Here is a 12,791-nt window from a genome sequence, read left to right on the forward strand (position 1 = left end):
TGATTCCCCACCTCTTTCGACTACTTCTTCGTCCTCACCCACCCTCCTTTCCGCTTTTCGTTCCACATTCACCGCCACCTTCTCCTCCACGCTCAGGCACAATACAGGGGCGCATAGGAGCCACGCGTTCGATAAGAGCATACGCGGCCGATTACTCATACGTTCCGTCATGAATACACAGCAGAAGCGCGGTATCACAACAAGCCCTCGCTGTTGAACCATTGGGCCGTGGCCTGAGGAGTGCTCTGGCTCTTTCTCCCCCTTCCTCTTTCCTAGAGGCGCTTCTCCATTAGCTGTTTCTGCTCTCATCAAGACACCTCGGCAATTTTCGCCCATCCTAGCCGTTGCGCGTGCGCTTCAGTGTTTTTCGTTCTGTCCTCTCCGACTCCTTTATCTTTTGTCCTTGTCGCTGTTTCCTTAGCCTGAGCGGCGGCTCGGATAGCGAGGGGCCTCTCCGCGTGGGATCAGGTGCCCCGTGGCCCAGTCTCTGGGCTGAAGCCACGCAGCCCGTCTATCCCTGCCGACGCCGAGCCAACTGTGGCGGTGGCAGGGCCCGGCACCTACAACCCCTGGGAGGGGGTCAGAGCGGTGCGTCGCTACGGATGTCTGCGGGTGCGATCCTGGATGGCGCCGCATCGGAGCGACCTGCAGCCGTGGACACGCCTGTGCCATCCATGTGCTGGACAGCGTGTCGGGGTGGCTCGGACGCATCCCCCACGGCCCTGGGCGCCTAGTGGTATGGGGAGCCTGCGCGCCACCCCGATGCTGGGGAGGTGCGCCGCGTGGCGGTCGGCTCGATGGATGCGGCTGTGCGGCGACCTGCTGGGCGGGTGGGGTTGCGTTTGGGGCAGGGGCGGTGCCGGGATCACTGGGTCGGCGCACTGCTGTAACGCGTGTCTACGGCTGTCCATCGCCCCCCTGCGGTGGATGGGTGACAGAGCGGGCGTGGGGCGGAGTTTGAGCTCATGTTGTATGCGCGCGGATCGACACGCTGAAAAGAAATGCTCTGTTATCGTGCAACTTCTCTCTCCCTTTCCTTTTTTCTCGCTCTTTCATATCTTTTTTTTGTTGTTGCTGTGGACTCACTGAAATAGTTCACCCTCACACTGCTATTGTCTCATCACCTTCTTCCATGCCACTCTGAAGCCCCCATCACAACTTTCACATCTGCAAACACAAAGAGGAAAGGAGCACTTCACCATTCTTCTTCGATCAGCATTGCTGCGGCAATAAAACGCCATCATCTATTTCCCTCTTTCTCTCCTCGAGCTGCTGCTCTTTTTTTTTCCTCTCCCCGTCTCTTTCACAACCCCCCTTTTTTCCTTTGTTCGCTCGTGTGTCTTTATGCCAGCTGTGTGCGTCTGTGTCGCTGAAAAGGTCTCTCCTCTCCTTTGTTCACTGGCCGGGTTCCCTGTTCTCTGCGCGTCCATCGACTTGACCTTTCTTCCTCTGCTGTCTCTCTCTCTCTCTCTTTACCTTCTCCCTGCGTTTCGTTCCCCTTTTCATTCAGACATTGTCTCTCCTCTTGAGTGACTGTCTTTATTCCATTACTTCGCTCTCGCGCCTATGCCTCTTGTTTTCATAACGGTGCCTTCATTCGCGTTGTGCTGGGTTCTCTCTTCGTAGTTTTGTGTACTCGAGTGGCGCAGGTTCGCTGACCTAAATTATGAGTTTCAGCCTAGGTGAGTAGTGCTGTGAACGGCGCTGAGTTCTGCTCGCATACCTTTAGCTTTTCTCTTTTTCTTATGTAGCACCGATGGTGAGGCAGTCTCCCCCACACATGCCGCCACGCGTCCCTTCCGCGCGGGCGCCCAGCAAATTTGAGTGTGTCGATGCCGCACGAAACCGCATACAGTGCCTTGGGTTGAAAGCGGTCGGCGCAGGTACGGGAAACCATTCTGCTGTGCAAGCAGATCCAGCATCCCGCCGCAGGCATCTCCCTGCTGTACCGACGACACCCAAGCGCGCAGGAGGGAGAAGTGCTGTGCGGCAACTCAAACTTGGTTCTTCTGTTTCCACTACGGATGAGAATCTTCGCGGTGCGCACGAGCGCCGCCGGCACTTACCTCCTGGTAAGGCGCGACCCAATAGCGTGGGAGACCGCATCCAAAACCCCGGCCCTTCGTACCACACTCAGCTCTCCGCAAGCACTGTCGTCACTCTAGAGCTGCCGCGTACGCACTCTACCCCACATACGGTAACGCCAATGCTTGCGGATGGGCTGACCAGCGACGACCTACTTCTTCTGTGCGGTGTTAATCCTGGATCCTCCAAGGCTATTTGGTACACCACGATGCGCGCGCAGCTGGAGGCTCGTGTACTCGCCATGTCAGTGGACCAAAGCCATAGGGGTGACAATGCGATTGCCAATGTGCCGAGACCAGAGGAGGCCTCGTTATCGTCGCTACGCTTTCCAGCTCATCGAACTGACGCTGCTTCTGAGCCGCTTGTGCTGCCAACAGAGGTTTTACAGCTGAAGGAGCCACCAGGCGTGGATGCCGTTCCGAGCGAACACTCTACGGCTGCGACACGGTCTGTTACACCTCAGGCAGAGAAGGTACCATCCGTGAGCTCAAGCGAGGACAACACCGAGGAAGTAAAGGAAGATGACGAGGACGACGGTACCAGTAGCATCGGCACCCGTGCCACTTCCTTCAGCTCGGAGAAGGCCGCTAACACTTTGGAGCAAGGACAGGCTAACGCGCTTCTGTTAACCTCCCTCAAGAAATTTCGATTCTCGCCAAAGCAACTAGAACAGATGCATGTGAATGTTCTTTCTCTCCAAGCACTTGTCGGCTTGTAAAGTCTGCAACTTGTTCTTAATCAATCCAGCTCTTTTTCTCGAGTGTTGTTGTGTGCCTGCCCTGATGGTAACGGTCTTCTTACTCTAGTATCAGCGTCGAGTACCCGCTCTGCGCGTAAGACGGGAACTTGCGGCTTGCCCCCTCCCGGGCGCGGCTGTGCGGACTCTGGGTGCCGGTGGACAGGCCTGGGCTGGCGCTGTGCGGAAGAGGCGTGCGGTCATCATGACGCTTGTACCGGCACACTACGCATTGTGCCGCCGATACAGCAAAGAATAGGCGCACTCACCTCCTGCTTTTTCTGTTTATGCTGTTGTGATGATGAGCGTGAGCGTGGGCCTGGTTTGCGCTGTGTGCAGTGGCATCGAGATGGACTCAACGTCACCCAACGGTGTTGCGTGGGCTCCCGTGCCTTGACGAATCTTTGACACACACCCGTGCACTACACGAGACACACTTTACCTTAACCCCTCAGAACCCTCTAGGGCTGTTGGCACCCTCGGATTTCAGAACTCCATTGCAGCAAGAGAAACACCGCACAACGGTGACGTCTCCGCGCTCACACACTGGAAGACACGTGTAGGTGTAGGCCCCCCCGTGCTCCCGGTCGAAGTGAAAGCAGCGGTGCTCTGGTTTTTCTATAGTGGCTCAACTAGACAAGTGCGCTTCGCGTCCGGCTACGTACCCGCGAGTCACCTGGTGACACCGGGGGCTCTAGTTCGACACCCAGCGGCGTTGCACCCAGCCCTCGCGTTACTGCGATTGACACCGACTCGCCCACACTCGGTGTGGGTGACGAAAGGACGGGGCTACTGGGCCGGTCCAATTCCACGCAATTGCCGCTATGCCAGCAGCATAGCCTGTGCAGGTGATAAAAGACCCCTCTACCTGGCGCAGCACAAATGGGTCCACGGAGACGTCGCCTCAGCACTGAGTGATCACTTCTCGATCCAGCTCGGCCTCCACTCTGAGGGGGCCTGCGGCCAGATGCCGCCAGTGATGAGTGGAGCCCAATTATACTCTTTCCAGGAAACGAACTGGGAACGGTGCCGCGCCCTGGTTTGCCGAAGCGCTCCGCAAAGACGGTGGCCTACCACAGTGGCAGAGAAGCGAAGGCACGTGTGCTTTAGAGTGCCGCGCTGGCCCTGACGACCACGACCACCCGAAAGCGCGGCGGGGAGGGAAGGCGAATAGCCCATGTCGCCACCCTCGCCGCCCCCCGTGCGTGCACGACTGCATTGTATTGCTGAAGGATAGGGCGCCTTACACGACTACTAGCCGCCGCCGCCCGAGTACCGACCTCTCTTGGATATGCTCATCGAGGAGCCTACAGAGCCCGGCTTGGAGGATGGATGCCGCCCTGCAGCGTCCCCCCTCCCCCCTCCAAAGGGACCCTAGATCGTGGGCACGGCTCCATGCTATCCACGCTCCTCACGCGCTGTGCGCGCCAGCAATGCGACAAGGCGGCTGGTAAGGCGGCCGTTTGGAAGGGAAAGCAGCCGCTCGGCCATTTCCTTTGTCTTGCTCTCTCTCTCGTCGCCCTGATGGCGGAGAACGGCTCCGCGTGGGATCAGGTGCCCCGTGGCCCAGTCTCTGGGGTGAAGCCACGCAGCCCGTCTATCCCTGCCGACGCCGAGCCAACTGTGGCGGTGGCAGGGCCCGGCACCTACAACCCCTGGGAGGGGGTCAGAGCGGTGCGTCGCTACGGATGTCTGCGGGTGCGATCCTGGATGGCGCCGCATCGGAGCGACCTGCAGCCGTGGACACGCCTGTGCCATCCATGTGCTGGACAGCGTGTCGGGGTGGCTCGGACGCATCCCCCACGGCCCTGGGCGCCTAGTGGTATGGGGAGCCTGCGCGCCACCCCGATGCTGGGGAGGTGCGCCGCGTGGCGGTCGGCTCGATGGATGCGGCTGTGCGGCGACCTGCTGGGCGGGTGGGGTTGCGTTTGGGGCAGGGGCGGTGCCGGGATCACTGGGTCGGCGCACTGCTGTAACGCGTGTCTACGGCTGTCCATCGCCCCCCTGCGGTGGATGGGTGACAGAGCGGGCGTGGGGCGGAGTTTGAGCTCATGTTGTATGCGCGCGGATCGACACGCTGAAAAGAAAGTGTTTTTTTTTGTTGTTGTTGTACGCACCTCTGTGATTGTGTTAACCTGCAATTTGTATTGCACCCTCTTGGAGGCGCGATCATTGCCGGTGTTCTATGCCCACCGTGAAGCATGTCGCTGACGATGCTGGGAAAAAGTATACCGTTGGTGTAATGTTGACTCTCTTCGTTATGCCGATGTGGAATTGATGTCTACGATCTCTTTCTTTGCATAACGTACCCCGCAGGTATAAGAAGAAAAGTCCCAAGCTAGTAGAGGGAAAGGCTGTCGGTACGCGCGTTCACTGATCTTTTCCCCAAGCACGACACAGTGCGGCATCAAGTGAAGGAGCTGTGTAGACTTTTACAACGCATCATCTGGTTCCATATAGAGTACAGGACAAAGCAAATCAACACCAAGGAGGTACTTTTTTCTGTAGGCTCTTTAGCGATGTCTGCACTCGACAGTGATGCTGTGTGCTACTACCTATATGACCCAAAGTTGGTTCCTCCGGCGCGCAACAAGTACATCCGCGTCGTTTCGGAGCTGCTTGCCGGATACTATGACTCTTCTTACGTCGACAACGTCAATATTATGGACATTCTGCGCGGTGGGACGATGGAGGTGGTGGAGCTGTGCGAGGATGCTAAGTGCGTCCTCTCGAAGGAACCAACGGTGCTCGACTTGCGGGTGAGTGAAGAGGACGAGTTTGTGTTTGTAGGCGACATCCATGGCCAGTTCAACGACTTACTGCATAGTGTCTTGTCTGTTCAGCTGGCAAAGTCTGCCCCAGTGCCGCCAAAGTGCACAAATGTCGCTACGCAGCCAACACAGTGCATAGATGACAGGAAGGGCAACTGTGAAGTGGATCCACCACTGTTCGTCGCTTCAGCCCCGACGCTGTCCTCATCCTCTGCGTCTCTGTCCTCTAGCACTGCCGCTCTGTGTCGCCGCGACGACAGTAACGATTTCGGAACTGACGCGGGAAAGATAGTTCGGTTTTTGTTTCTCGGGGACTACGTTGACCGTGGCCCGCGCGCGGTGGAGGTAATTGTGCTTCTCCTGGCTCTCAAGATCGAATACCCGAAGCACGTCTTTCTCCTGCGCGGCAATCACGAAGAGGCCCAGACCAACCGCCTGTATGGCTTCTTTAACGAGTGCCGTGCAAAGTTCCTTATGGTTCCACGCACCTGTGCCCCCATGCCTGACGTAAAGTCGAAGTACGTTGACGTGTGTGCCTCTCTCATCCAGCGCTCACCGAAAAACGCTGCGAAGGAGAACGCGGGGGTGGAGTACCACAGTTCGCATGAACATCTTTTGCACCTGGGGGGAATGTGCACCTCCCAACTAGCTTTCGACTCTGCCAGCAGCCGAGGGAACAGTAGCAACACGGAGGCGAAGTCCTCCTTGACCGACCCCGATGTGGACGCGTGGATGTCGTTCAACGCGACCTTTCGCTGGCTCCCGTTGGTGGCCGTCGTGCGCTGCTGCGCAGGATTATTTTTTTGCACACATGGGGGGCTGAGCCCGACTCTGCGCCGCATTACACAGCTAGACCGTCTTAAGCGGGAGACGTACGGCACCGGGCTCTGCGAGACGATCACGCCGCAGCTGCTGCTCAGCTGCGGCGTGACAGGCAGCCCGGAGCGGTCACCCCCTGGCGCCTACGGCAGTCCTACCTCGAAACGGGAGGCGAACCAGATCATTGATGGCCTCTTGTGGTCGGACCCATCAGATCACGAGGCAGGGTGTCAGGTGAACGTGCGGGGGTGCGGCTACTCATTCGGCGCAGATGTCACCCGTCGCTTTCTCGACTCTAACAGCGGCTACGCCCCCTCACAGCCGCTTTTGCTGCAGCTAGAAGTGAATCAGGAGGATGAGGAGGAGTGGGGCTCGTGTCCTGGAGCAACACCTCCAGGGAAGGATCAGCACGGCGAATCTCAGCGCATGCACTTTATCATGCGCGCCCACCAGTGCGTCAAGGCTGGGTTTCAGTGGAACCAGGAGGGGTTGGTGGTGACCTTGTTCTCTGCCCCAAATTACTGCGGCATGAACGGCAACAAAGGCGCCATTGCGATACTTCGCGGTGAGGCACAGGCGCCTGGTACTTCGATTCAGCTCGGGTTCAAGGTATACGATACTTACAAGTCTCCCTTGCCCATCGGTGGGTCGCAGGTGACTCTTAGTAAGTCCGAGCAAACGAAGAGTGGAAGCAACCCGTCAGCGGCTGGCGGCACCCCGTCGCGCTGCCCAGCTCTCCCTCTGCGTGACCGAAACATCGTGAACAACCCCATTTTGGAGGCGTACTTTGGGAGCATAACAACTCCAGAAAGCTGAAGTGGTAGAATCGGGCGGATGCATGCTCATGTGTGCTCCTGTGCATGTGCGTGTGGGCTGTCTGCGCACCACATCACTTCTCCCAAGGCCCTTCATAATGCGTGGCGCGTTTGATTCTTCAGAGCGACTCGAAGTCGCCAGTGTTTCTTGCAGTTGTCAAACTCTGCGCAGTCCAAAGTTCAAGCGGATGTGCTTACTTATGGTTGTTGTGTGCGCGCATGCGCCACGACGAGGACATATGGCGTGCAAGGCGTCATTAGGGCACAAATAGGGCGGTCGCACGTGCTGTTACCTCTCCCACGGCTGCTGTTTGCATGCGTGTTGCCCGCTACTCCCAAAGTGTGTGCATGGTGCAGGAAGTCGTGTGGTGCGCGCACTGCTTCTCGTTTCCCTATGTACGTTTTCTCTTGGATTTTCAGCTCTTTTATTTATTTTCTCCATACCCGCTTCTACGCGGGCGTATTGAAGGAGCTCTTCTGTATCTCACCTTGGCCTCCTCTCCCACCGACGCAACTATTTCTCCCTTATCTTTTTTTTGTTTGTTCATTTCCCCCTACCCGTTGGCGCACGTTTGTGCACAATCGGGCTGTGGCTTCTTTCTTTCCATCTCTATGTTGTTTTGCGTTGCTTGTTTTGCTTTTTCTTTCTTTTATTTGCTTTAATCAAGCGATTGCGTTCCCACGTACACACACCCACACACACATGCAAAGAAAAGGAAAAGATACCCCCCACACTGCTGCATCTTCTTTGTCTTCGTCTTCGTCTTCCCCCCCACGTTTCTTCTGAGCTGATGATGTTCGCGGAAGCTCGTCCTTCGCAAAGATGCTGACGTTTTCTATTTTTTTTTCCCCCGTTTCGCTTTTGTTTCTTTTTTCTTTTCTTATTGTGTAGGTTCATGCGAGGATATGCGAAACAAGTCGAATTCTCTGTCGTTCTTCTCTATTCTGTCTTTGGGAGTCGAATGACAGAGACAATCTACCGTTTCCCCTACCTCCGCTGCACACGTGTGTTGTTCCCCAGCGCACTCAAGTCTACATGGACCAATTCCACCGCTGCATAACCTTTCTAGTCCAATGAGAAAAGGAGATGGAGAGTACAATCCCTTCCAGAAATAACCCTTGCCGCCCTTGCAGTGCTACGGGTATTTTTACCGACTGGGGGTCTGCGTGTGTGTGTGTGTGTGTAATGTGTGCTTGAGCATTGCACTCGGATAACCTGTGCGCTACGCGTCCCCTCTCCTGTTTGCACCTCGCACCCGCGTTTCGCCTCTTCACTGCCTCTTCCACAAATCTTTTCATATCCGTGTGCGCCTGTGACTCATCGAAACTCACTTATTGCCCACGCACATTCAACTGCTCACACCATTTTTTTTCTTTTAGAAGGGTGACGAATCAAACTTGCATCATGGCTGCTCTGAAGAACAAGATCCGCCGCATCGGCAAGAGGAAGGGCGCGACCCTGAAGGATGTCAGCGCGTGGCGCTGGATCAAGACGGCGGCCCGCCACTTCAAGCAGGAGGGCAAGATCTTTGTGCCGAACTGCACCGAGCTCATCAAGAGCTCCCACGGCCGCGAGCGCGCTCCGCAGAACCCGGACTGGTACTATGTTCGCTGCGCCGCCGTCCTTCGCGCCATCTACCTGCGCCCTGGCGTGGGTTACGGTGGTCTAAGCAAGCGCTTCGGCAACAAGAAGAACTACGGCAGCCGCCCCGAGCACACCGTCAACTCCTCTACCGGCCCCCTCCACTGGGCCTGCAAGTCTCTGACGAAGCTTGGGCTTGTGGAGCCTGGTGCGCAGTCTGGTCAGCGTCTGACCCGCAAGGGTCACAAATTCGCTGATTCCCTGGCCTTTCAGGTCCAGATCCGCAAGTTCGGTGCAAGCAAGTAAGCTCATGCTTGGACAGGTGCAGCCGCTCTGTCGCCTTCCCTCACGTATGCACGTATGACGAAGCGGCAGAAGGACGGAAAAAGATGTGTGAAAGGAGGTCGCTTTCCTTCTCTCCGATTCTCTCACCGCGTCTCGTTCGCAATGGGCACCCACGAGGGAAGAAAGCGAGCGCGTCGGTTCCTGTTGGTTTTTGTTGGCATTGCAAACAACCCTGACTGAATCGCACCTTTTCGTGTAGTGCTGTGCTGATTTCGTGTTTTATTTTTTTTTCTTATTTGCCTTTGATTTGGATTGGTTTGTGCTTCATTTTTTACAACCCCCCCCAAAATGATACATTAAACACAGAAGTGCTCCTGGAGTTTATGGCGTCCTCATCAGCTGTGTGCGCTTTAACCATCTATCCGAGCTGCTGTGTTGCCGAGAGTCGTGCTTGTCCATTCTGAGCATTCAAAGGGGCGCCGTGGAGAAGGTAGTGAGGCACCCTGATACAATAGGGGTCGTTCAGCATCCCATTACCCGTCATTGTTCACCTTCTCGTTGTCAAGCTCTCTATGCACTCCTCTCTGCCGATAGGCAGCAGGTGCCTATGTGATCTCTCGCCTTGACGAGGTGAAGCACGACAACTAAGTCGAAATTCGCTGCTTCGCAGTCCACCTCTCTGCACCACTACCACGTCCTCTTTTCTTTCACCCTGATCTTCCCAAATGTCCTGGATACCATCCGCATGTCCTGCACCTGCTTAACGCTACGTGTCGGCGCGTCTAAATGCCGGCGAAATCAACACACATACACACACACATATATTATATATATGCAAGCTTAATCAGTGCCTCTCTTTCTCTCTGCATGTGTGTGTGCCAGTGCAGGTGATTCCGGCGTCTTCATTACGCATTTTTACGCTTCTCTATTTTCCTTTCATACTTCAGTTACTTTTCTATCACGCACTGCAGCAAATATTGTCTCTCTCTCTCTCTGCTTGCCTCACTCTTTTCTTCACCTCTAGCAGGTCTAGTGACGCTACGAAACTCCCCGGCCATCACACCTAACCATGACAGTGGACTTTGACTTGATACTTTTCATCAAGGAGACACAGCTGCAGCACGGCCTCCGCGCCGAGGACTACGCCCGTTATCACCACTACATCACTAACCGCCTCGCCACCTTGCGGCAGCAGCTGAGCTTCTCCAACGACAAGAAGAAGTTTTTGCACAAGGAGGTCACTCCGCAGAACGCGACGGATGTTCGCCATCTGATGCTGCTCGCCTTGTACGCCGAGCGTTGCTGGGCAGAGGCGGAGTCGATGCAGATGCAGCTGCAGGCGAAGAAGGAGTCGCGCAGAGGCGACGCCAACATACCAAAGGGCGGTGTACCACCACAAGATCAATATCGCAAGCGCCTGAACAAGTCAGTAAAATGGGCCGCGAAGTTGCATGAGGTGGCCAACCAGGTCGCCTCAGACCGGGTCAAGAAGGAGTGCACAGCGTACTTGAAGGACACCACCGGCCGCTGCCACGCCTCACACGGTAAGTTCAAGGAGGCGAAGGAGGCATTCTTGGAAGCCCGTGAAACTTACGCTACGCTGCGGTGCATGAGCAGCGAGGAGCAGTGGGTTGTGATCGCGTGCAAGATGAATGAGCTCGACGATCGCGTGACGTACTGCATGCAGCGCCTCGAGGAAGACCCCACCACCTATCGGCCCGCGCCGATTTTCGTCACTCCCAGTTCCGATGGTGGGGCCGCAGACAGCGCGGTGGCGATGAGCGGTGTTTCGCAGGTGTCCTGGAACGAACGCACGCTAAATGTCTACAGTATCAGGGTCAAGGATGCGCTTCGCGAGGCCCAGGCGGTGGAGGTAGAGTCGGCCGTGGCGAAGGTGCAGGAGACGCGTGGGGTGGTGCCGGTGGGTCAGTCGAACCGTGTCCTTGATTTAATGGACCGCCGCATCAACTACTACAATGATGCGCTCGCGCACGCTCGCCAGGACCTGCGCGCGGCGCCGGAGGGCGCCAGCAAGACGGAGTACCAGCTTATCGTGCATTACATTCTCTTTCACGTGGCGCAGGAGTCCCTGCGGCGTACCTTCTTCCTGGCTGATCTTTACAGCCGCCGTTTTGAGGCAACAGAGCGGACGCTGAAGAGCACCGGTGCCACGTGGGATTCGCAGTCGTCCTCATTTCCTCGCAAGCACAAGCAGCAGCGCCACCGAAAGAAGGCGGAGGTAGCACCGATGCAGTACGCATCGCCGTTGGAAGTTGTGCGCCTCTTCCAGGCTGCGGCTGGGAGCGTGGACGAGATGGAGCTGCTGCCCGGCGTTGCAGGGCGAGACGACGTCGAGGCGCTACATGCCGTCTGCGCTGCCGGCCAGCTCTTCTTCACCGGTGAGAGCTGGAGGGTGTCGGCTGCGTGGCCGTTGGCGATGAAGTACTACTGCGCCGCCTTGGCATTCCTGCGGGAGGCCAAGGGCCCGTATGTAGCATCGCTGCATGAGCACATTGAGCAGCGCTTGATGCAGGGAGCCGCTGAGGTGGTGCTCACTGCATCGTCCATGGGTGTGAACGTCAATGCAAAAGGCTCGTCTCCGTTGGTGACTTATCTGATCGACGCAGACGAGAGGACGACCCAGGTGGCGCAGGGAGTCGTGCGTTTTCCGCCCGACTACCATGCCGTGCCGTGCAAGCCTGTGTTTGTCGACATCGCGTCAACCTTCGTGGACTACCCGCTAAGCGGCGACGATGAGGCGGGGATGAATGACTGTGCGGGCGCTAAGGCTGCAAGCACGCCCGCAATGCCGAGGAACACCAATGCAGCAACGCCACCACCAAAGAAGAAGGGTTGGATGTTCGGTTGGGTAAGTTAACCGGATTGTGAACTGAGCGAGAGGGGAGGATTCGGAACGAAAGAAAAAAAAGAAATACAGCGCGCCGCACCGACATGGCGTCTGGCACGCGCCTTCTGAACGGCTCGCCAGGGCAATCACACGATGCTCTCATTCATTTTTTCTTTTCTTTCGCTCCGTGACTCAGTGTAAGGGGCGCAGCGCCTTCTATTTGTCGTTTTTTCTTTAGTGTTGATACCGCTTCCCCACCCTCCGGCGTGTCAAGGTCGAAGGAGCTGTGACACTCTGTCTGTGTACGTGGTCGGTTGTTCTCGCTTACTCTAGGCTTGGCGAGTAGCTATTCCGGATGACCTTCCTCTGCTTTTAGTGTTTTTTTCTTCTCTAAGGCCAACCCATGAAAATCTACCGAAGAACACAAAGGGTCGATCAGTGCGCATCTGCTGCTGTGGTGTGCGTTTCATCTAGTGGATACCCCGAGTTGATTACATCGGCATTTGAGCGAGTACTCACCCGCACAGCGCAGCCACGATAAGGTATCGCGTGTGTGACGCTTTGCTTTAGAACCCCCTTTATTTCCCTCGCCTCTGCCCTTCTCTCTCCGCTTAACTGTGTTCTGTTCAATATATTTTTTATTCGGCTGATTTGATTCCGTGCAATTGTGTGCCCCTTTACATCTTGCCGTGCTGCTGCCCAACTTCTCAAAACATAGCAGCTTTTGCCCACGCATATATATATATATATATATATATATATATATATATATATATAGTATAGTAGTGTAGGTAGAAGTAACGTACGTACGTCGGTCGGTACGTAGTAGTAGTACGTACGACGACCTACC

At 56.2% G+C, this 12,791-nt stretch overlaps 4 protein-coding genes across 4 annotated transcripts, besides 3 other annotated features; all 4 read left to right on the top strand.

Moving 5' to 3' along the window:
* The first annotated feature begins 433 nt into the window (after positions 1-433).
* Positions 434-1,002: a repeat region.
* Positions 1,003-1,756: 754 nt separating this feature from the next.
* LPMP_202480 (hypothetical protein) lies at positions 1,757-2,803 on the top strand (the record flags this gene model as incomplete). The annotated part of the gene is made up of 1 exon (XM_010700149.1): positions 1,757-2,803. The coding sequence occupies one exon, from the start codon at positions 1,757-1,759 to the stop codon at positions 2,801-2,803; it is 1,047 nt and encodes a 348-aa protein (XP_010698451.1).
* A 91-nt stretch (positions 2,804-2,894) lies between these two features.
* Positions 2,895-3,828: a repeat region.
* A 512-nt stretch (positions 3,829-4,340) lies between these two features.
* Positions 4,341-4,909: a repeat region.
* A 431-nt stretch (positions 4,910-5,340) lies between these two features.
* Positions 5,341-7,227, top strand: LPMP_202490 (serine/threonine protein phosphatase-like protein; the record flags this gene model as incomplete). Its single annotated transcript, XM_010700150.1, has 1 exon — positions 5,341-7,227. One exon carries the CDS (start codon positions 5,341-5,343, stop codon positions 7,225-7,227), a length of 1,887 nt encoding a protein of 628 aa, XP_010698452.1.
* A 1,404-nt stretch (positions 7,228-8,631) lies between these two features.
* Positions 8,632-9,114, top strand: LPMP_202500 (40S ribosomal protein S19 protein, putative; the record flags this gene model as incomplete). Its single annotated transcript, XM_010700151.1, has 1 exon — positions 8,632-9,114. The coding sequence occupies one exon, from the start codon at positions 8,632-8,634 to the stop codon at positions 9,112-9,114; it is 483 nt and encodes a 160-aa protein (XP_010698453.1).
* A 1,048-nt stretch (positions 9,115-10,162) lies between these two features.
* LPMP_202510 (hypothetical protein) lies at positions 10,163-11,971 on the top strand (the record flags this gene model as incomplete). The annotated part of the gene is made up of 1 exon (XM_010700152.1): positions 10,163-11,971. One exon carries the CDS (start codon positions 10,163-10,165, stop codon positions 11,969-11,971), a length of 1,809 nt encoding a protein of 602 aa, XP_010698454.1.
* Positions 11,972-12,791: the final 820 nt, after the last annotated feature.

Source organism: Leishmania panamensis (genome assembly GCF_000755165.1).
Source record: "Leishmania panamensis strain MHOM/PA/94/PSC-1 chromosome 20 sequence".
Lineage (NCBI taxonomy): Eukaryota > Euglenozoa > Kinetoplastea > Trypanosomatida > Trypanosomatidae > Leishmania > Leishmania panamensis.